This window comes from Salvelinus namaycush, chromosome 2 (genome assembly GCF_016432855.1).
Source record: "Salvelinus namaycush isolate Seneca chromosome 2, SaNama_1.0, whole genome shotgun sequence".
Classification (NCBI taxonomy): domain Eukaryota; kingdom Metazoa; phylum Chordata; class Actinopteri; order Salmoniformes; family Salmonidae; genus Salvelinus; species Salvelinus namaycush.
The window spans coordinates 28768996-28793507 of NC_052308.1; the positions used below are offsets into that span (position 1 = coordinate 28768996).

Below are 24512 nucleotides of genomic sequence, written 5' to 3' on the forward strand. Positions count from 1 at the left end.
GTACAGTTACACCTGGACAATATATTTTATCAGCTTTCCTGCTCTCCCTCCTCTTTCTCCCTCCCTCTCCCTTTTCCTCTCTCTCGCTTTCTCTCCCTCTCTTTCCCTCTCAGTGATCTATGACAGTTGTCCCCAGGCAATAGAGGCAGGGATCTGGTGGCCCAGGACTAAGTTTGGTCTCCCTGCAGCAGTCCCCTGTCCCAAGGGATCTATCGGTACGATGAATCTCAGCAGTTTAGCTAATTACCATACTATAATGGAATATACTATACTATGCACTTAAACTTGCCTCGGGTCCTTCCAGCATGTTCCTCTCCTTTTATGAAGATTTCCCCTTTCTCTCTCAGGCACAGCTATTCGCCACTGTGACGAACACAAGGGATGGCTGCCCCCCAACCTCTTCAACTGTACCTCTGTCACCTTCACCAAACTCAAGACCCTGGTGTGTACAGCTCCAGTAGAGCTAGACTCATTTACCCCTCATACAGCTCCACTAGAGCTAGACTCATTTACCCCTCATACAGCTCCACTAGAGCTAGACTCATTTACCCCTCATACAGCTCCACTAGCGCTAGACTCATTTACCCCTCATCAGCTCCACTAGAGCTAGACTCATTTACCCCTCATACAGCTCCACTAGCGCTAAACTCATTTACCCCTCATCAGCTCCACTAGAGCTAGACTCATTTACCCCTCATACAGCTTCACTAGCGCTAGACTCATTTACCCCTCATCAGCTCCACTAGAGCTAGACTCATTTACCCCTCATACAGCTCCACTAGCGCTAAACTCATTTACCCCTCATCAGCTCCACTAGAGCTAGACTCATTTACCCCTCATACAGCTTCACTAGCGCTAGACTCATTTACCCCTCATACAGCTCCACTAGCGCTAGACTCATTTACCCCTCATCAGCTCCACTAGAGCTAGACTCATTTACCCCTCATACAGCTCCACTAGAGCTAGACTCATTTACCCCTCATACAGCTCCACTAGCGCTAGACTCATTTACCCCTCATCAGCTCCACTAGAGCTAGACTCATTTACCCCTCATCAGCTCCACTAGAGCTAGACTCATTTACCCCTCATCAGCTCCACTAGCGCTAGACTCATTTACCCCTCATCAGCTCCACTAGAGCTAGACTCATTTACCCCTCATCAGCTCCACTAGAGCTAGACTCATTTACCCCTCATACAGCTCCACTAGCGCTAGACTCATTTACCCCTCATCAGCTCCACTAGCGCTAGACTCATTTACCCCTCATCAGCTCCACTAGCGCTAGACTCATTTACCCCTCATACAGCTCCACTAGCGCTAGACTCATTTACCCCTCATCAGCTCCACTAGAGCTAGACTCATTTACCCCTCATCAGCTCCACTAGCGCTAGACTCATTTACCCCTCATCAGCTCCACTAGCGCTAGACTCATTTACCCCTCATACAGCTCCACTAGCGCTAGACTCATTTACCCCTCATCAGCTCCACTAGAGCTAGACTCATTTACCCCTCATCAGCTCCACTAGCGCTAGACTCATTTACCCCTCATCAGCTCCACTAGCGCTAGACTCATTTACCCCTCATCAGCTCCACTAGAGCTAGACTCATTTACCCCTCATACAGCTCCACTAGCGCTAGACTCATTTACCCCTCATCAGCTCCACTAGAGCTAGACTCATTTACCCCTCATCAGCTCCACTAGAGCTAGACTCATTTACCCCTCATCAGCTCCACTAGCGCTAGACTCATTTACCCCTCATACAGCTCCATTAGCGCTAGACTCATTTACCCCTCATCAGCTCCACTAGAGCTAGACTCATTTACCCCTCATCAGCTCCACTAGCGCTAGACTCATTTACCCCTCATCAGCTCCACTAGCGCTAGACTCATTTACCCCTCATCAGCTCCACTAGCGCTAGACTCATTTACCCCTCATCAGCTCCACTAGCGCTAGACTCATTTACCCCTCATCAGCTCCACTAGCGCTAGACTCATTTACCCCTCATACAGCTCCACTAGCGCTAGACTCATTTACCCCTCATCAGCTCCACTAGCGCTAGACTCATTTACCCCTCATACAGCTCCACTAGAGCTAGACTCATTTACCCCTCATCAGCTCCACTAGCGCTAGACTCATTTACCCCTCATACAGCTCCACTAGAGCTAGACTCATTTACCCCTCATACAGCTCCACTAGCGCTAGACTCATTTACCCCTCATACAGCTCCACTAGCGCTAGACTCATTTACCCCTCATCAGCTCCACTAGCGCTAGACTCATTTACCCCTCATCAGCTCCACTAGCGCTAGACTCATTTACCCCTCATACAGCTCCACTAGCGCTAGACTCATTTACCCCTCATACAGCTCCACTAGCGCTAGACTCATTTACCCCTCATACAGCTCCACTAGCGCTAGACTCATTTACCCCTCATCAGCTCCACTAGCGCTAGACTCATTTACCCCTCATACAGCTCCACTAGCGCTAGACTCATTTACCCCCTAATACAGCTCCACTAGCGCTAGACTCATTTACCCCTCATCAGCTCCACTAGCGCTAGACTCATTTACCCCTCATACAGCTCCACTAGCGCTAGACTCATTTACCCCTCATCAGCTCCACTAGCGCTAGACTCATTTACCCCTCATCAGCTCCACTAGCGCTAGACTCATTTACCCCTCATACAGCTCCACTAGCGCTAGACTCATTTACCCCTCATCAGCTCCACTAGAGCTAGACTCATTTACCCCTCATCAGCTCCACTAGCGCTAGACTCATTTACCCCTCATCAGCTCCACTAGCGCTAGACTCATTTACCCCTCATACAGCTCCACTAGCGCTAGACTCATTTACCCCTCATCAGCTCCACTAGAGCTAGACTCATTTACCCCTCATCAGCTCCACTAGCGCTAGACTCATTTACCCCTCATCAGCTCCACTAGCGCTAGACTCATTTACCCCTCATCAGCTCCACTAGAGCTAGACTCATTTACCCCTCATACAGCTCCACTAGCGCTAGACTCATTTACCCCTCATCAGCTCCACTAGAGCTAGACTCATTTACCCCTCATCAGCTCCACTAGAGCTAGACTCATTTACCCCTCATCAGCTCCACTAGCGCTAGACTCATTTACCCCTCATACAGCTCCATTAGCGCTAGACTCATTTACCCCTCATCAGCTCCACTAGAGCTAGACTCATTTACCCCTCATCAGCTCCACTAGCGCTAGACTCATTTACCCCTCATCAGCTCCACTAGCGCTAGACTCATTTACCCCTCATCAGCTCCACTAGCGCTAGACTCATTTACCCCTCATCAGCTCCACTAGCGCTAGACTCATTTACCCCTCATCAGCTCCACTAGCGCTAGACTCATTTACCCCTCATACAGCTCCACTAGCGCTAGACTCATTTACCCCTCATCAGCTCCACTAGCGCTAGACTCATTTACCCCTCATACAGCTCCACTAGAGCTAGACTCATTTACCCCTCATCAGCTCCACTAGCGCTAGACTCATTTACCCCTCATACAGCTCCACTAGAGCTAGACTCATTTACCCCTCATACAGCTCCACTAGCGCTAGACTCATTTACCCCTCATACAGCTCCACTAGCGCTAGACTCATTTACCCCTCATCAGCTCCACTAGCGCTAGACTCATTTACCCCTCATCAGCTCCACTAGCGCTAGACTCATTTACCCCTCATACAGCTCCACTAGCGCTAGACTCATTTACCCCTCATACAGCTCCACTAGCGCTAGACTCATTTACCCCTCATACAGCTCCACTAGCGCTAGACTCATTTACCCCTCATCAGCTCCACTAGCGCTAGACTCATTTACCCCTCATACAGCTCCACTAGCGCTAGACTCATTTACCCCCTAATACAGCTCCACTAGCGCTAGACTCATTTACCCCTCATCAGCTCCACTAGCGCTAGACTCATTTACCCCTCATCAGCTCCACTAGCGCTAGACTCATTTACCCCTCATACAGCTCCACTAGCGCTAGACTCATTTACCCCTCATACAGCTCCACTAGAGCTAGACTCATTTACCCCTCATACAGCTCCACTAGCGCTAGACTCATTTACCCCCTAATACAGCTCCACTAGCGCTAGACTCATTTACCCCTCATACAGCTCCACTAGCGCTAGACTCATTTACCCCTCATCAGCTCCACTAGCGCTAGACTCATTTACCCCTCATACAGCTCCACTAGCACTAGACTCATTTACCCCTAATACAGCTCCACTAGCGCTAGACTCATTTACCCCTCATCAGCTCCACTAGAGCTAGACTCATTTACCCCTCATCAGCTCCACTAGCGCTAGACTCATTTACCCCTCATACAGCTCCACTAGCGCTAGACTCATTTACCCCTCATCAGCTCCACTAGCGCTAGACTCATTTACCCCTCATCAGCTCCACTAGCGCTAGACTCATTTACCCCTCATACAGCTCCACTAGAGCTAGACTCATTTACCCCTCATCAGCTCCACTAGCGCTAGACTCATTTACCCCTCATCAGCTCCACTAGCGCTAGACTCATTTACCCCTCATACAGCTCCACTAGCGCTAGACTCATTTACCCCTCATCAGCTCCACTAGCGCTAGACTCATTTACCCCTCATCAGCTCCACTAGAGCTAGACTCATTTACCCCTCATACAGCTCCACTAGAGCTAGACTCATTTACCCCTCATCAGCTCCAGTAGAGCTAGACTCATTTACCCCTCATCAGCTCCACTAGCGCTAGACTCATTTACCCCTCATACAGCTCCACTAGCGCTAGACTCATTTACCCCTCATACAGCTCCACTAGAGCTAGACTCATTTACCCCTCATACAGCTCCACTAGAGCTAGACTCATTTACCCCTCATACAGCTCCACTAGAGCTAGACTCATTTACCCCTCATCAGCTCACATTTATATGAATCCATTCACTTCAATGATTTATGCTATTAAGTTGAATGATGAACTGATTTTATTGCTGTAATATAGCAGAGTTAGGTCTTTTTGTTTTACATTTATTTTAGTTACCATTGAGACCAAGGTCACTTTTACAAGGGAGCCCTGCATATACACAACTTATTAAATACAATATAAAATGGTGCTGTAAGACTGTTCTCTCTCTCCCTTGTCCAGTCGGAAAAGCTTTCCCGTAACGCGTCTCTCCTGGACTCTGGGCGGGTCCAGCAGACGGCAGCCATGTTGGCCAACGCCACGCTGCACACGGTGGAGTACTACGGCAGTGATGTGAAGGTGGCCTACCGCCTCACCCAGAGTCTACTGCAGTACGAGAGCCACCAGCAGGGCTTCAGCCTGACCGCCACCCAGGACGTCCACTTCACTGAGGTAACACAACAACACACAACACTACACAGCACAACACAATATTGCAGAGTGTAACACACCACCATGCAGTGCCGCATAAGGCAACACCTGGCAGCGCAACACAGTTAATACAGCATAACACCACATGACCAGAGGAGGCTGGTGGGAGGAGCTATAAGAGGACATGCTCATTGTAATTGCTGAGATGGAAAAATGGAACGCTTTCAACCACATCAAACATATGGAAACCAAATATTTGAATCCATTCCATTAATTCCATTCCAGCCATTACAATGAGCCCGTCCTCATATAGCTCCTCCCAACAGCCTCCTCTGCACATGACACAATACAGCATGCATCTCGGATAAACTCTGTAGGTAACTGAACACAACACATTTGCCTCCACCACCCTATTCCAGTCTGTCTCTCTGACCCTCTGCCCTCCTCCCAACATCAGAACCTGGTGCAGGTGGGCAGTGCCATCCTGTCCCCGGGCACACGGCCACACTGGGAGCTGATCCAGCAGACGGAGGGGGGCACGGCGGCCCTACTGCACCAGTATGAGGAGTACGCCAACACCCTTGCACAGAACATGAGGAAGACTTACCTCAGCCCCTTCACCATTGTCACACCACACATAGGTGAGTGTGGTCTACTTTGCTTTACACTAGGTATAGATGTTATGTCGGACAGAAATACACAATTTTATGTAGACCAGGGCTCTCCAACCCTGTTCCTGGAGAGCTGGTTGATAAGCTGAATCAGGTTAGTTACAGCTGGGTTTGGAGCGAAAACTTACAGGAGGGTAGCTCTCCAGGAACAGGGTTGGAGAGAAAACTTACAGGAGGGTAGCTCTCCAGGAACAGGGTCGGAGAGAAAACTTACAGGAGGGTAGCTCTCCAGGAACAGGGTTGGAGAGAAAACTTACAGGAGGGTAGCTCTCCAGGAACAGGGTTGGAGAGAGAACTTACAGGAGGGTAGCTCTCCAGGAACAGGGTTGGAGAGAAAACTTACAGGAGGGTAGCTCTCCAGGAACAGGGTTGGAGAGAAAACTTACAGGAGGGTAGCTCTCCAGGAACAGGGTTGGAGAGAAAACTTACAGGAGGGTAGCTCTCCAGGAACAGGGTTGGAGAGAGAACTTACAGGAGGGTAGCTCTCCAGGAACAGGGTTGGAGAGAGAACTTACAGGAGGGTAGCTCTCCAGGAACAGGGTTGGAGAGAGAACTTACAGGAGGGTAGCTCTCCAGGAACAGGGTTGGAGAGAAAACTTACAGGAGGGTAGCTCTCCAGGAACAGGGTTGGAGAGAAAACTTACAGGAGGGTAGCTCTCCAGGAACAGGGTCGGAGAGAAAACTTACAGGAGGGTAGCTCTCCAGGAACAGGGTTGGAGAGCCCCGATGTAGACAGTTTTTTTTGTCACTTGGAATATTTGTTAAATATTATTCCATAAGTTGTAGGATTCACAAACTGAACATCTAGCCATCTATCTATTTCTAGTGGTTTGTCTGATGTCTAACCTACCCTATCTGTGTTGGATGTTCTCAACAGTCATCTCAATAGATCGCCTCCAGAAGATGAACTTTGCGGGAGCCAAGCTCCCTCGCTACCAGTCTCTGAGAGGGCTGAGGCCTCAGGACCAGGAGACTGCCGTCACCCTCCCCGACTCCGTCTTCAAGCCGCCAATGGAGACCAAGGGCCACCGCCACCTGGACACCTTCCCAGAATCCTCTGTGAGAAACCACACGTCCAACAGAAACAGGCGACATCGAGGTCCTGACGACCCTGAGCAGGAGGCCATCGCTAGCGTGATCATCTTCCACAGCCTGGCCTCGTTGCTGCCTGCGAGCTACGACCCTGATAAGAGGAGTCTCAGGTGAGACAGAGGGAGACAGGGACCTGATTCCATATTGACCCCTTGCCTCCTACCTCTAGATACTTCACATAGATTTAATTGGATACATACTAGTAAAATGTTCATGGGTCTACATTTCCCTGGTAGTATTTCTGCCATATTGCTGATCCTTTCATATCTACACAAAGGTCTAAGGCAGGGGGACGCAGGTACTATTTGATAAGGTCTGGTCACACAAATTGCCTACGTGACAAAGGACCAGATTGATATTTTATTGTCGTAGTAACAAACCCCCACCTCGCAATCCATGCCAACCCCAAACTGTTCACAGCCCTCTTGTTAGCGGAGAGAAAATTTTGCAGTTTTTAAGCCAATTTCTTGCAATTCGACACATTGTTCCATGTCTTGTGTGTTTATATGATCCCAGTGGTCGAAGCCTGACCGAGTTCATAAAGAATATAGTAGTCGGTACTCGCGATACGTAATTGACCCCTTTTGGGTCCAGATCCATACCTCCGGCCACCAGTGGAGTATGGAGGGTGCAGGGCAGGGCTGCCCAACCTTCTTCCTGGAGATCTAATGTCCTGTAGGTTTTCAGTCCAATCCTAATTTAGCATATCTGATTCAGCTAGTTAAGGTCTTGTTGAGCAGCTAATTAGTAGAATCAGGTGTGTTAAATTAGGGTTGGACTGAAAACCCACAGGACGGTAGATCTCCAGGAAGAGGGTTGGACTGAAAACCCACAGGACGGTAGATCTCCAGGAAGAGGGTTGGACTGAACCCACAGGACGGTAGATCTCCAGGAAGAGGGTTGGGCAGCCCTGGTGTAGGGGTTAGGGGCCAATTTAGAATTGGAGAAAATTATTAATGAGGAGGAGGAAGAGCAGCAACAAGGTTCCTGTTGAAGAATGAATTAGTGGTTTTGTGTGATTTCCACCAGAGTGCCTAAGCGTCCGGTCATCAACTCCCCGGTGGTCAGCATCACGGTTCATGACAACGAGGAGCTGCTGCAGCACATGCTGGACAAACCCATCACTGTGCAGTTCCGCATGGTCACCACCGAGGAGCGCTCCAAACCCATCTGTGTCTTCTGGAACCACTCCATACTGTGAGTTTTACACACACACACACACACACACACACACTAGCTATTTCAACTTTGAGCTGTAGAAACAAAGACTTAAAAGTTATATAAAGGATTAGGTTGAAACCTAATAATCTGTCATCGCATTGTTTGACTGTTGTTTTTGTTTGTCAGAGCGGGGAACGGAGGCTGGTCAGCCAAAGGCTGTGAGGTGGTGTTCAGGAACAACACTCACATCAGCTGCCAGTGTTACCACATGACCAGCTTCGCTGTTCTCATGGACATCTCTAGGAGAGAGGTGAGCAAGGCCACACCACTACACAACACTAGACAGAATTACAACTTATGCTGTACGAGTCTAGACTTCACTTTATCAACCTCAATACACCTCAGACCACACCCTATAGTGGTCTTGTTCACTATAATGACCAAACAAAGCTCTTCTTAAACTAAACTTTTCCTCCACCCTCCTCTTCCTCTCTTCCTTCTCAGAACGGTGAGATCCTTCCGGTGAAGCTGGTGACGTGGAGCACGGTGAGCGTGACTCTGGGCTTCCTCTTCCTCACCACGCTCTTCCTCCTCTGCCTGCGGGCCATGCACTGCAACAAGACCAGCATCATCAACAATGGTGCCACCGCCCTCTTCATCTCCGAACTCATCTTCATCCTGGGCATTAACCTGGCAGACAACCCGGTAAACTACTGGAACAAAGTTATTTTCTGTCTACCTTTTAATACTGTATTTTACCCCCTGTCGATCTCGGTTCAGTACACCACTTTCAATATCCTACCTTCCCTCTCCTCTGTTTGGAATAGGTGTCTGATATGGATCTGATTAAAAACAAAGGAAAAATCATCAAAGCATTCTGCCCACTTTGAGCCCTGTAATATAAAGTATAATAAGTTCCCTTCCTTTCACTCTCGCTCTCTCTCCCCCTCTCTCTCCCCCTCGCTCTCTCTCTCTCCCCCCGTGTCTGTAGTTTATGTGCACAATCATCGCCATCCTGCTGCATTTTTTCTACCTGTGCACCTTCTCCTGGCTCTTCCTGGAGGGCCTGCACGTCTACCGCATGCTGAGCGAAATACGAGACATCAACTACGGACCCATGCGATTCTACTACATGATTGGCTGGGGCGTGCCCGCCTTCATCACAGGTCTGAACAATACACACACACACACTGATGGACCGACCCCAGGTGGTGAGGGTAGGCAACATCACCTCCGCTACGCTGACCCTCAACATGGGGGGCCACACAGGGTTGCGTGCTTAGTCCCCTCCTGTACTCCCGGTTCACCCACGACTGCGTGGCCACACACGACTCCAATACCATTATCAAGTTTTCTGACGACATGACAGTGGGTAGGCCTGATTACCTGCGACGATTAGACAGCCTACAGGGAGGAGGTCAGTGACGACACTGTGGTGCCAGGACAACAATCTCTCCTTCAACGTCAGTGAGACCAAGGAGCTGATTGTGGACTACAGGAAACGAGGGCGAGTACGTCCCCATCGACGGGGCTGCAGCAGAGCGGGTCGAGAGCTTCAAGTTCCTGGGTGTACAAATCACTAAGTACTTAAACTGGTCCACACACGCGAACAGGCGCGACAACGCCTCTTCCCTCCCAGGAGGTTGAAAAGATTTGGCCCTCAAATCCTCAAAGTTCTCCAGCTACACCATGAAGAGCATCTTGACTGGCTGCATCACTGCTTTGTATGGCACGTGCACCGCCCTCCATCACATGGCGCTACAGAGGGTAGTGCGTACGGCCCAGTACATCACTGAGGCTGAGCTCCCTGCCATCCAGGACCTCTATATCAGAAAAATTGTTAGACTCCAGCCACCCAAGCAATAAACTGTTCTCTCTGCTTCCGCACGACAAGCGGTACCGGTGTATGAAGTCTGACAGCTTCTATTCCAGCCATAAGACTGCTAAATAGCTAGACGAACTATCTGCATTGACCTGTCTATTTTAACTTTCTTTTCTATACACAATCACACACTCACTCTATGCACATTCTACACACTCCCTCACACTGACACTCCAACACACACACACACTTTTCTCACACACACATTACATGCATAAACATTCATACTGACTCTACACACACACACACACACACACACGCACACACACTCGCGTACAATCATATCCGCTGCTGTTACTCTGTTTATCATATATCCTGATGCCAAGTCACCTTACCCCTATACATATCTAACCCTACCACTCCAGTATCCCTGCACATTGTAAATATGGTATTGGCTCTGACTCTGGAACTGATCCTGTATATAAGTTACTTACTTTCTCGTGTTCTTATTTCAATTTCTTGTTTTTGATCAACTTGACTTAAAAAAAATATATATACACTGCTCAAAAAAATAAAGGGAACACTTAAACAACACAATGTAACTCCAAGTCAATCACACTTCTATGAAATCCAACTGTCCACTTAGGAAGCAACACTGATTGACAATAAATTTCACATGCTGTTGTGCAAATGGAATAGACAAAAGGTGGAAATTATAGGCAATTAGCAAGACACCCCCAAAAAAGGAGTGATTCTGCAGGTGGTGACCACAGACAACTTCTCAGTTCCTATGCTTCCTGGCTGATGTTTTGGTCACTTTTGAATGCTGGCGGTGCTCTCACTCTAGTGGTAGCATGAGACGGAGTCTACAACCCACACAAGTGGCTCAGGTAGTGCAGTTCATCCAGGATGGCACATCAATGCGAGCTGTGGCAAAAAGGTTTGCTGTGTCTGTCAGCGTAGTGTCCAGAGCATGGAGGCGCTACCAGGAGACAGGCCAGTACATCAGGAGACGTGGAGGAGGCCGTAGGAGGGCAACAACCCAGCAGCAGGACCGCTACCTCCGCCTTTGTGCCAGGAGGTGCACTGCCAGAGCCCTGCAAAATGACCTCCAGCAGGCCACAAATGTGCATGTGTCAGCATATGGTCTCACAAGGGGTCTGAGGATCTCATCTCGGTACCTAATGGCAGTCAGGCTGGGCTGAGCACATGGAGGGCTGTGCGGCCCCACAAAGAAATGCCACCCCACACCATGACTGACCCACCGCCAAACCGGTCATGCTGGAGGATGTTGCAGGCAGCAGAACGTTCTCCACGGCGTCTCCAGACTCTGTCACGTCTTTCACATGTGCTCATGTGCTCAGTGTGAACCTGCTTTCATCTGTGAAGAGCACAGGGCGCCAGTGGCGAATTTGCCAATCTTGGTGTTTTCTGGCAAATGCCAAACGTCCTGCACGGTGCTGGGCTGTAAGCACAACCCCCACCTGTGGACGTCGGGCCCTCATACCACCCTCATGGAGTCTGTTTCTGACCGTTTGAGCAGACACATGCACATTTGTGGCCTGCTGGAGGTCATTTTGCAGGGCTCTGGCAGTGCACCTCCTGGCACAAAGGCGGAGGTAGCGGTCCTGCTGCTGGGTTGTTGCCCTCCTACGGCCTCCTCCACGTCTCCTGATGTACTGGCCTGTCTCCTGGTAGCGCCTCCATGCTCTGGACACTACGCTGACAGACACAGCAAACCTTTTTGCCACAGCTCGCATTGATGTGCCATCCTGGATGAACTGCACTACCTGAGCCACTTGTGTGGGTTGTAGACTCCGTCTCATGCTACCACTAGAGTGAGAGCACCGCCAGCATTCAAAAGTGACCAAAACATCAGCCAGGAAGCATAGGAACTGAGAAGTTGTCTGTGGTCACCACCTGCAGAATCACTCCTTTTTTGGGGGTGTCTTGCTAATTGCCTATAATTTCCACCTTTTGTCTATTCCATTTGCACAACAGCATGTGAAATTTATTGTCAATCAGTGTTGCTTCCTAAGTGGACAGTTTGATTTCACAGAAGTGTGATTGACTTGGAGTTACATTGTGTTGTTTAAGTGTTCCCTTTATTTTTTTGAGCAGTGTATATATTGCTTCTGCATTATTGGGAAAGAGCAAGCAAGAAAGGCATTTCACTGTACTAGTGCACGTAACAATAAAAACTTGACACACACTGATGCACACACTAACGCATGCTTGCATACACAAACACACAGACACACAATGCCAACTCATGTATCCAATTAGAACGGTTGAAAGCCTTACTGTAGTTATTTGTTAGTTACTGGTGTGTTTGGTGGTTGTGTCGTCCAGGCCTGGCGGTCGGACTGGACCCAGAGGGTTATGGGAACCCAGACTTCTGCTGGCTGTCCGTGTACGACACTCTGATCTGGAGCTTGGCAGGGCCCATCGCCATGGTGGTGTCTGTGAGTACACTCCACCTCATCAGATCTCTAATACAGTGTATTGTATGATATTTACAGTACCAGTCAAGTTTGGACACACCTACTCATTCAAGTTTTTATTTATTTGTTTTACTATTTTCTACATTGTAGAATAATGCAAAGCTGTCAAGGCAAAGGGTGGCTACTTTGAAGAATCTCAAATATTTGATTAACACTTTTTTTTGGTTACTACATGATTCCATATGTGTTATTTCATAGTTTTGACGTCTTCACTATTATTCTACAATGTAGAAAATTGTAAAAAATAAAGAAAAACTCTGGAATGAGTAGGTGTGTCTTAACTTTTGACTGGTACCGTATATACTAGAGTTGTATAATAGTATGCCTTTATGTTATACAGTAATACATAGTTTAATTGTATTTTGTGTTTTCCAGATGAACATCTTCCTGTATATCCTGGCCTCCAGAGCATCCTGCTCCATGAGACACCACAGCTTTGAAAAGAAAGAGCCCCCTATGTGAGTGTCCTGCCCACTGCTGCCTGAATAAAAACAACACAAATTCTGTCATTAACACAGGCATGCTGTTGTACCCCAAGGGTACATGACTACAGCACTTTAGAGACCACAAGAGAGTGCATTGTGTCATTGAATGGAGAGTGAAGCTGCCAATTCACTAAACTGTGGTTGTTGGCTCATGATGGATTGCATAAAAGTGAAAAACATATTTCTATATCCTCTGAAAACTCACTTATCCTAATGTAACCTTTGTGATGTTCTCATCTTACGTGTGTCTTTCTGTCTGTCTGTGTCTAGCTCCGGGCTGAGGACGTCATGTGGGGTTCTCCTCCTGGTCACTGTCACATGTCTGTTAGCTATACTCTCAGTCAACAGTGACATGATCATCTTCCACTACTTGTTTGCTGGATTCAACTGTCTTCAAGTAAACACTGTTTTTTGTTTCACTTAAACCAGGATTTAAAGACTATTAGTCACTGGTTTGACTGTCAAGTATGCTTGCTCCATTGACATTATTTGGTCTGTCTATTCCAGGGTCCCTTCATCTTCTTCTTCCGCATTGTGTTCAACAAGGAGGCGAGGAACGCCATGCGCTACTGCTGCAGCCGCAAACGCCCGGATCACATGATCAAGTCCAAGCCCTCTGTAAATCTCTCGTACTGTATAGGGATGTCACCAGTCATCCAAGGCCTAGTACAGACATGCACAGCTGTAGGCCTCCATCATGGCCTTTATGCTTGTACTTATATTACTAAGGACATTAACTAAAGCACCAAACAAATAAAACAGAATTTGATATGACTTACTACCTACTAACTTATACCTCTCCTATTTTCTTCCTCTCTTCCTCCAGTCATATAACTGTAACACCAGCTACATGGATGGCAGACTGTACCACCTGCCGTTTGGAGACTCCAGTGTCTCTCTGAACGACACCCTGCAGAGCGGCAAGAGCCAGCAGAGCTATGTCCCCTTTGTCCTTAGGTAGGGTAAGCACAGAGGGACACAACAGGCCCCATTGACACATGCTGTTTAGGCCCTCCTGCATCATTGCGTACTAGAACATGTTTTCTTTCCAGGTTAATTGAAAATGTGTGGGTTTTATGATGGTCATTGTTATGTACTGTAATACAGATAGAACACCCCTATCAAAGCCACATACCAACTTACATTGAGGAGACCAGGGCTTTGTTTGTCCTGTTACAAGTCCTGTTGTGTTTTTCAGGGATGATGGTGGCCTGAATAATAGCCAGGTACACATCGCTCTGAACGAGCACGGCTCACTCTTCCATGAAACTAAAGAGCATTTAGATGGTAGGTCTCCCATTTTAATGTCATTAGGATCACTGTGACTGCCTTTAGCAGCTTTGGTGCATAGCTCAAACACAGAGAGGCATACAGAGTATTCATCTCATATGGTCAATGTATGTATATTTCTACAACACTCATTGGTCATCATCTTAACTTGTGTGTGTGCAACAACAGATCACAACTCGGACTCGGACAGTGACCTGTCTCTGGAGGATGACCAGAGTGGATCGTACGCCTCCACACACTCCTCTGACAGCGAGGAGGAGGGGCCCTACCCACCAGATGAATGCTGGGAAAGCATGGCATCCAATGTGTCCAAGAGACCACACCCTCAGGGTATGACCTCGCATCTATAATACACCGAGTCACCAACTCTATACGACCTCACACCTATAATACCTCACTGTCAGTAGACCACACGCAGGTGGTATGTGAACACAGCCCCATGCAGTAACACTCTTGATAATACCGCTCACACACTTCTGCTTTAACAGTACACCACACCCAAACATCACACACAGACCAGACAAATCTTCAATAGAATACACCTACACTGTACACAATTGTCTGGGTTTAAATGAATCCACTTCTGAGCAGAACATGAATGTTATGAATCTTACTTAAACATGTATAAATAACACCTGAATTACCAGATTCTGGTCTTGTAAGACAACAGCTTACACCACGATTTAATGCATCAAGCATTTAAGATGTAGTCTTAAAGTTGTCTGGGTGTTCGTCAGATAACAACCTGAGTAAGCTGTACTGGCCAGGGGAGTATGTGACAACAGCTAGCAACAGTGAGGGCCTGGGGGGAGCAGGAAGGCTAAAGGTAGAGTCTCTGGGCAACCCTGAACTGGGCCAGACACGGGACCACCGAGGCATGCCAGACGACAGGCCAGGGGACAAGGCAGGGGGCTATGGGAAGGACCACGTGATGCTGCTGCCCAGTCTGCCCAGTCTGCCCAACCTCAACACACACCCACAGAAAGGTCAGCAACAAACCCAAACATCAACCCTGCTGCAACATTCCACATGTTAGTTCCACTCTATATCTTTGTAGAGGTGGGATTTCCAGAACTTCAGAAATGTTTAGGATATGTCTTTTCAAATGCAGGAATCCTGAAGAAGAAGCAGCTCTCCCCCATTGCGGAGAGAAATGGTATCAACCGCATCCATAACGAGCTGTCGGAGAACGCTCTTGGCCACGCCTCCTCCCAGGGCTCCTCTTCCAGTGAGAGCCGAGGGGGCGGGGCCAAGCCCAGCTTACCAGATCAGCTGAATGGTGTCGCCATGAGCATCAAGGCGGGGACAGTGGACGGTGACTCATCAGGGTCAGAGTGAGTGTCATCACAACACCGAGCACCAAACATGACCCACGTCCAAACAGAATACACCGCTCTGTGTGAACACAACCCAGTGCAGATCACAAACACAGCAACACATATAGTACATCACAATGTCATAGAATCCAAACCAACAGCTCTTAGATAGAAGTTAAGATATTTGTTAGTACTTATGTATTGAAATGTTGCTTTGTGTTGTATACTGCATGTCATATTTTCTGCACACCAGTCTACCAGTTTGATGTGAAAGAATTGATTTCCCACTGAATGTGTCTTGCTGCTGTCTTCAGTGTGTGTCGTGCCCCCGTCACCATTGTGTGTAGTCTGTCCCCTGTTCTTCTTTGCCTATGTAGTGTTGATTTTAGCATGCTAGCTTGTTAAAAGTCCAATACATAGAGTACCGGTCACATTCTCATCAATGAGCTCAGACTCCAATGTGGTAAGATGTCAAGCAACTCCCATGATCAGGTGATTTTTATCATGTTGGGAACAAAATACTGTTAGTTCCATAAACAGAGGGACTTGGTAAAAGCTACTTTTGATGAGTTAATATAAACTGCTAAGTACAAGCAAAATCATTTTATGACCAGTGTCTACAGTGCAGAGTATTGTAGCTTACTAACCATCAATCTCTGTTCTCTCTCTCTCTCTCTCCAAAAAACATAGATTCCTATTCTTTAATTTTATTCACTGAAGCACTTGATCCTCATTTGAAATCAGGATCATTGTCTTCTTATCGATCGATCATTCAGTATCCTTCACCCCTTATAACCAAAATAATAATCCCATAATCACCTCACACTGTGTGTACGTGAATCATTCTCATTCATTGTTTTCTGTTCCTTCTGTTTTCCCCGTGTTGTGTAACGTTTGTCCCCCATCCATCCACCCTCCATTTTCCCAGCAGCCACCGCAACCCCTCCATATGAGCCGGCTGACGGAGGGGTGTGTCTTTGCAGGTCATAGAGCCTCGGCCCTCATCGCCATGCTTACTTTTCTCTGAGTAACAGGAGCTGATGTCTGAGACAGAGAGCGTTGGACTGTCCACACCTGGAGATCAATGGAGTACCCTCTCTCCTTCCCCAATTTTTTTTCTCTGCATGTGTGTGTGCGCGCGTGCATGAATGTGTGTGAGTGCCAAAACCTCAGGAGTCTCTGCAAGGGCCCAGGCTCCAGCGCACTGATGGAATGAGTCTCTCTTTTTAAATCATTGTTTGTTTACATACTTGAAGCGATGCACTTTTTAAAATAATTTACACTACCCGGCCAGATGTGCAGGTAGTCAACTGGAGCTGATTCAGTTTTGTTTGTGTTTATGTTTGTTTCAAACTCCGGAGACTAAGAACAATGAAGTCCTCCTTTGGCTGGGTCATTTAGCTGTAAGATTTTAAAAGTTCAGGGAATTTCCTCAAGAAGCTTAACTAGTTTGTAATCTCAGAAAGGGTGACCTGTACAGTTTTGTTCAAGGATTTAGTTGTTCTACTGAGGGCCATTTGAGTTTTGCTGTAGAGAGAACTCATTTCTCCACTCCAGTCTCAGGAAGCTGCCAGCCTGAGCTGGTGGACAGGAAGAGTCAGTACAAAATGTCTTTATACTGAACAGCTCCACCCAAACCACTACACTGTGCTCTGCACTGGAGGAAAGGACTCCTGTTGAAGTGTGGCTGGAGAACAGTGAGAGGCCATGGGGTCACGCACCGTAAAGTTTCTCTCACTACTGAAGGATGTTTAAAGGCAACAGCGACTAGTCAGCTGTCATACACATAGACACTAGAGGTGAGAATGTCTGCCTTTCTCCACCATTTCGCCTTCATTTTATTGCATTATCATTGGAGGAAAAGAGCCTGCGTGTGAAGAAATTTTGATATCTTTACTTTTGTAAATTGTTGGGAGCAAATTTTTGTATAAACTCTGAGAATGTTCCCATTTTCAATGTTTTTGTCCAAGGGATATATGCTTTCATTTGAATCGGCGACTAAACGACTTTGTATTTTATAGATTAGATCGTTCCATTGTTTTTGTGAAATATTTGCAAACTTCTGCTGTAAAACTCTTTGACATGTATTCCAATGTGAAGAGTTCTGTAAAAAGAAACACTAATACTTCATCTTCAATTGAATAAACTGTACACCTCTACATTCCCACTTATAAAAAGCAGTTCAAGAAATATAACCTGTTGTTTTGCTGTGTACAACATTTCTATCAGCGTTAAGTTCTTACCACTAGTTCCTGAGAACTGTTTGCACTGGTGCGCCCTAAAATGACATCTGTAAGCATTCATGATACTGTGTCAAGGTTCATTTCTGCATTGACAATTGTTCAAAAGTTTTTTTTACAACACTGATTAAGGTTAACATTTGAATATCAGGCCTACAAATGAGTGCAACCTCCCATTTTCATACTGCAGTTTGTTTACTCAACTGAAGCACTAGATAGAGAGTAGCGTGAATGTTTTTTCCCATTATCTGGATTGAGCAAAGCAATCAACTGCTTAAAACAAAGACCTGTAGTAGGTTACTGATGTGGCTTGTAGTTTTCTGTGAAACCATTTGGTAAAGGAATTCACACATTCAATGAGTCAAACAGACATGGTATTTTTCTTTCTGGGGAAATAGGCTAATAAGAGCATTCCATGGATGTCACTTGAACTGTGTAGTAGAATGCTGAGCCCGCTTGTGGCCAATGTGCTGAACTGCAACCAAAACACAGGGATCCTCTGAGCACAACAATGTTAACGTGTACTTTGAGGAATTGTGAAAATACTCAGTGGGCTGCAGCTCCCACCTAATGCGAGAGGGACATTTATACCTAAACTGTGTTTGACATCAATTGTAGAATTGTCTGGATTGGAACAAAGTTTTATTCACAACCTCTGGCCCCCCGAAAGCCATCATCCTCATCTGGGACCAGAGCACAAGTTTTGAGACTACACTTTAAGGCGGGCTTCTGTGCATTGTTAGGATACTTCAAGTCAAATAGAAAAATTATCCTTAGTATGACCTGAAAACAGAACCTTATGTAAGAGTGAAGCAAAAATTTATTATTTTGTCAAAATCATTTATTTAAAAAAAGTTGGAATTGCATAGATGCAGGAATACAATCTAAAATTATATATTTTTTTGCATTTTAAACATTTCATATCTAGTAACAATTCTATAACCAAGCAGCAATTAGCATGGAGCAAAGCATAGTATATGCTAGACTGAGTTTGTACTATACAAATACACACGGCACAAACATGTGAGTCCGGTTTCAGTTCATCTTAAATAGTGTATATTTAACTCCTTTAAAGGAAGAGGAAAACTGTCTTGGTCATCTCCTCTTTTGGCCTTCCAGAAGCACACTGTCCTTTTTCCATAAATACAACAAATTACTTTTCTTTTGACCGTAATCCTTTGCAACAGTCTGTGGTCCTCTTGGAGTGTGTCAGTTTGAGTCCTCCAGGCTGCTGCTTTTCTGATGCGAGCCACATTTACAAAGCCGTACCATGATGCTTTGCAGGCTGGGCTCTACGATGCCGAGCAGGGGCCTCTGGGAAGGGTCTCCATTCCAGCAGGCCTCCATCAGCTGCCAGCATTCCTCATCAAAGCCGGCCAACCGCTCAGGCCTCGCGCCTGAAAACATGGGCACAAATGAGGCCCTGGCAGCTCTCTAGCCCAATTCAGTCAACAAACTATACACACTAAGTCCTGGATAAAAGACAAGTGTTACAGCAAGCTGAAGTCTTGATCATATTCAGTTGAATTAGTATTTAGATGTGGGTTTGCTCGAGCTTGAATTCTACATTACCTTTTTTAACGTTATTCCACAACTGGTCCTTGCTGGAGCATTTCTCAAAGGACTCTGGGAGTTTGACAGAGCCAGTGCAGAGATACCAGAACAGGATTCCGAAGGCATAGACGTCCACAGAATTATCATACTTTCCTGAAGAAAGAGGTCAGACTTGTGGTTAAATCAAAGAGCCTAGAATGAGAAGTGGTCTATGATGCAATACTACGACTGAGTAGCAGGATATTTGACCTGTAAAGAGCTCAGGGGCCATGTGGATGGGGGTTCCTACGATGCTGCCAGACATCATGGCCTCTGGCTTACAGAAGCCCAGGTCTGTGATCTTGGCCCGGTTCTGCTTGTCCAACTGAGGGAGGGCCAGAGGACCGGAACACATTAGGAACACTTGGCAAGATGTGTACAAGACGTGACATGTCAGGATCATAAATATTGGTTTCTCAAAGCATACATTTAAGGTCTTGCACATACAGGACTCTATTTGCGACTGGCGCTAAGGAGCCGCAAGTGTCAAACGGCACATTAGTTTGCAATTTCATCATGTAAAAACTGGTGCACTGGCATTTTACCTGTCTAACATCAGCTCACTTGCGCTGAGGTTGGAGCGGTGGACATATGAGGTGTGTCCTTAACACATGCAAAACGTGACAATTTCATTCAGCGCTAATGGGAAGTTAAGACCAGCAAAAAGCAGGTCTTAACAGTAACTCAGTTGATAATAAAATTAAGAGAATGGAAGCGCAGCCTATCCAACCATGACACGCAGTGCCCATGGAAAAGAGATATGCATTCTGTGCCGGTGAATCTCGTATTTAGAAACAAACGATTGTTTCCCCCACCCCCATTCTGTTTAATTTGATTAAAAACCAAGCTTAGCCTACCCTCCCCTTAATCAAGGCTTGTTTAGCAGGATCGCATAGGTGCTTCTTTAATCAAGCCATTAGCCTCTAAAGAAAGGGGGTTTAAATGGTCTACTGAGAGTGCTTTGAAATATGTTAGGTTTTTGCTCTCATGCTTTTTCACTATTAACACAAATAATTATTTTTGCTTGTTCGAGCATTCTATCCATCCCCATTTCCAAAGAGCACACCTCGTTCAATTACCAAAGACCTGTGCTCCAAACCTCCTAGAATGCTATGTCAAACAGCAGATTTGTTTTATAATCTGCCTCACACATAGGTAACGATACAATTGACAGGAGCCGAGTATTTTGTATAGACGTGCGAATGTTGTGTGTAAAGACATGTAGGCCTACGTGTGCACACAGACTACACGTAACATAGTAAATCCGGGACAGTCAAATTAGTACGATATGTTACGTTTGGTATGGTTACATAAGACAGATGGTATAACACAAATGTCTAGCAACCCAAAGGTTAAACAACTTTAGCATTTAAACTAATTAGCAACTTCCCAACTACTTTTTAGCTACTTAGCAAAGACATTTTAGCTAACCCTTCCCCTAATAACCCTTTAGCCTAACTTCTAAACTTACCCCTAGCCTAGCTAACGTTAGCAAATTTGTAACATATAATAGAAATTGTAATTGGTAACATCATACAAAATTGATGGACATCCACAAATTAATAGGTACCATAGGAAACATAACATATACTAAATATAGTGTCCCGGATTTACGTACATAATAATGCGAAATGCTCTGAGACCATGTTGCACCACACTGCAATGGAAAAGAAGCGATTCATGATATCATGCTTCTGACCCGATCCAATTTAGAAATATAGTTGGTTTAAAAAGCAGACTGTTTTATAATGTAATTAAACAACAAACAAGATCAAACTTATTCGAAAAAATATGGCTCAAATGCAATTAAATTGTGTCTGCTATTTCTGGAGAAGTGGAAATATGATCTGTAAAATGGTTCCATGATGTTTATAAAACATTACATTTGCGAGCAGTAAAACGGTGAGTGAACATTCCCCCTTTCTATTGGATCTTCATCCAGCTTGCGTTAAATGTTTGGATGTGCGCGAAATCACTGGCCGACTTTGCTGATCACTGCCTTGAGGAAAAATGTACTTACTAATAAGACTGATATGTGGTTGTCCCACTGAGCAATCTTAAGATGAATGGACCAACTACATCGCTCTGGATAAGATTTCTGCTAAATTACTAAAATGTTAAATCCTTTTAAGTTGCCTTGTATGTATTATACGCCCACAAGGAGCACTTACGGTGCCTGTAACTGTATTTAGTCATAGCCTATTTAAAACAAGTTTTGTTATCAGAATTTGATTAGAATTATACACCATACACCATTTTCAGGCCTTAATAGCTTAGTGAATGTAATCTTGCTTAATGACTACGTTTGTCCAGACTGCAATTTACAGTATGCCTAGCCCCTAGATCAGTGTGAATGCTCTAGCCATTTACAGTATGCCTAGCCCCTAGATCAGTGTGAATGCTCTAGCCATTTACAGTATGCCTAGCCCCTAGATCAGTGTGAATGCTCTAGCCATTTACAGTATGCCTAGCCCCTAGATCAGTGTGAATGCTCTAGCCATTTACAGTATGCCTAGCCCCTAGATCAGTGTGAATGCTCTAGCCATTTACAGTATGCCTAGCCCCTAGATCAGTGTGAATGCTCTAGCCATTTACAGTATGCCTAGCCCCTAGATCAGTGTGAATGCTCTAGCCATTTACAGTATGCCTAGCCCCTATATCAGTGTGAATGCTCTAGCCATTTACAGTATGCCTAGCCCCTAGATCAATGTGAATGCTCTAGCCATTTACAGTATGCCTAGCCCCTAGATCAGTGTGAATGCTCTAGCCATTTACAGTATGCCTAGCCCCTATATCAATGTGAATGCTCTAGCCATTTACAGTATGCCTAGCCCCTATATCAATGTGAATGCTCTAGCCATTTACAGTATGCCTAGCCCCTAGATCAGTGTGAATGCTCTAGCCATTTACAGTATGCCTAGCCCCTAGATCAGTGTGAATGCTATAGCCTGTTTAACAATGTATTTCCATATTGAAGCAATGCAATTAGAACATGTGGACTGCAAAAATGTTCACCATATTTAACTAGGCTATAATGGACTAACATTGGAATTGATGAGAACGCAATACATAAAAGACCGTAAATACACTATGAAGCAACCACATTTAGCCATGGAGCATGTTCTGAGGGGCCAAGCCTCGACACACCTAATAAACAACTTGTTTATTCATTAAAACCCAGCCCTTTCGTTCCACCGCCAAACATCATACTGTGTAGGCAGGGAGGGGCTATTCTTACATAACCAAGCAAGCAGCACAGCCGGAATGTGAATGCTGAAATAATGAGCAATTCATTGGTGTGTAGTGCTGGAGAGAGTTTCTACTATGGCCAGTCAGCCATGACCACATTAGAACTACATCTAAAATTAAATCAATGTAAACAATTGAAATGATATGACAATGTGGTAAACAACACTAGTGTTACATTCAGCATGATTAGAGAAAGCACCTTTAACGCTAACTCACTAGAACGTTCTTTAGTTTGATGTCTCGGTGTAGAAGCCCCTGACCATGCAGGAAGCGAATGCCTTCCACCACATCCAGAGCGATCCGGAGTCTCTCCTTTAGTGATAAACCAGCCTGGGAGAGAGGAAAAGGAGAGACTGAGGCATGGGATCAGGCAGACCTGTGATAGAAGAGATATATTAGAGTACATGGTAGATATGCGAGTCTGCTGGTTACCTTCAAGCCTGTGTAGAGGTCTCTGTGAAGCCTCTCCATTATGAGCAGCACAGCAATGCTGGAGCCCCCACCGTACGTGTGGTCAATCACCGAGCCGTGGAGATCCACCAGACGCTCATGTTTAGGGAGGGACCTGCAGCCATACACAATAGAGAAGGTAGGAGAAATAAGGTCTTCAATCTTCATATTATTACATCCTACCCTCGTGTAAGTGGAAATGTGGTTTCCTAATCTTTTTACAGTGCTCACTAGCACACACAACCTTTTCTTTCTGCATGAAATTCTTCTGACAGCCACAGGGGGGCAGACCAGTCCCAGTTCCAACACTGAAATCTGGCCACATGAGAAGTTACTTCTCCATGACCTGCATTAGTGAGCTTTAAAGCAGCAATAAAGCGGTAGAAACCATAACAAAACAGTCTCACCCGCTTTAGTGCGGTACTAAGCTGAGGGATGGGCCTGGAGAAATAACTTCTCTAAAAATGTATAGACAGAGCTACTGACCATCCATGATATCAAAATTATAGTTTTAACCATGTTTTGAGGCCATATTGGTTACATTTTCTTTGTTTAGAAACTGAGTAAAACAAGCATATATACACTGCTCAAAAAAATAAAAGGGAACAACACAATGTAACTCCAAGTCAATCACACTTCTGTGAAATCAAACTGTCCACTTAGGAAGCAACACTGATTGACAATACATTTCACATGCTGTTGTGCAAATGGAATAGACAACAGGTGGAAATTATAGGCAATTAGCAAGACACCCCCAATAAAGGAGTGGTTCTGCAGGTGGTGACCACAGACCACTTCTCAGTTCCTATGCTTCCTGGCTGATGTTTTGGTCACTTTTGAATGCTGGCGGTGCTTTCACTCTAGTGGTAGCATGAGACGGAGTCTACAACCCACACAAGTGGCTCAGGTAGTGCAGCTCATCCAGGATGGCACATCAATGCGAGCTGTGGCAAGAAGGTTTGCTGTGTCTGTCAGCGTAGTGTCCAGAGCATGGAGGCGCTACCAGGAGACAGGCCAGTACATCAGGAGACGTGGAGGAGGCCGTAGGAGGGCAACAACCCAGCAGCAGGACCGCTACCTCCGCCTTTGTGCAAGGAGGAGCAGGAGGAGCACTGCCAGAGCCCTGCAAAATGACCTCCAGCAGGCCACAAATGTGCATGTGTCTGCTCAAATGGTCAGAAACAGACTCCATGAGGGTGGCATGAGGGCCCGACGTCCACAGGTGGAGGTTGTGCTTACAGCCCAACACCGTGCAGGACATTTGGCATTTGCCAGAGAACACCAAGATTGGCAAATTCGCCACT

At 46.0% G+C, this 24512-nt stretch overlaps 2 protein-coding genes across 2 annotated transcripts in view; one reads left to right on the forward strand and one right to left on the reverse strand.

The window, feature by feature from the left end:
* LOC120020970 (cadherin EGF LAG seven-pass G-type receptor 2-like) overlaps positions 1 to 15698 on the forward strand; it is an 82302-nt gene extending 66604 nt beyond the window's left edge. The window contains exons 16-33 of the mRNA XM_038964646.1: positions 114 to 215; positions 348 to 442; positions 5147 to 5356; positions 5793 to 5976; positions 6884 to 7208; positions 8128 to 8295; positions 8446 to 8569; positions 8764 to 8964; positions 9251 to 9425; positions 12434 to 12546; positions 12961 to 13043; positions 13341 to 13467; positions 13578 to 13688; positions 13897 to 14027; positions 14269 to 14357; positions 14529 to 14690; positions 15098 to 15346; positions 15472 to 15698. Coding sequence (XP_038820574.1) covers positions 114 to 215; positions 348 to 442; positions 5147 to 5356; positions 5793 to 5976; positions 6884 to 7208; positions 8128 to 8295; positions 8446 to 8569; positions 8764 to 8964; positions 9251 to 9425; positions 12434 to 12546; positions 12961 to 13043; positions 13341 to 13467; positions 13578 to 13688; positions 13897 to 14027; positions 14269 to 14357; positions 14529 to 14690; positions 15098 to 15346; positions 15472 to 15698 — 2876 coding nt within the window. The remainder of the gene's footprint in view (positions 1 to 113; positions 216 to 347; positions 443 to 5146; positions 5357 to 5792; positions 5977 to 6883; positions 7209 to 8127; positions 8296 to 8445; positions 8570 to 8763; positions 8965 to 9250; positions 9426 to 12433; positions 12547 to 12960; positions 13044 to 13340; positions 13468 to 13577; positions 13689 to 13896; positions 14028 to 14268; positions 14358 to 14528; positions 14691 to 15097; positions 15347 to 15471) is intronic.
* Positions 15699 to 18776: 3078 nt separating this feature from the next.
* LOC120060990 (dual serine/threonine and tyrosine protein kinase-like) overlaps positions 18777 to 24512 on the reverse strand; it is a 45987-nt gene continuing 40251 nt past the window's right edge. The window contains exons 11-15 of the mRNA XM_039010455.1: positions 23191 to 23323; positions 22975 to 23088; positions 19720 to 19834; positions 19489 to 19623; positions 18777 to 19313 (exon numbers count right to left, since the gene is read on the reverse strand). Of these exons, the coding sequence (XP_038866383.1) occupies positions 19126 to 19313; positions 19489 to 19623; positions 19720 to 19834; positions 22975 to 23088; positions 23191 to 23323 (685 nt within the window). The 3' untranslated portion in view covers positions 18777 to 19125. The remainder of the gene's footprint in view (positions 19314 to 19488; positions 19624 to 19719; positions 19835 to 22974; positions 23089 to 23190; positions 23324 to 24512) is intronic.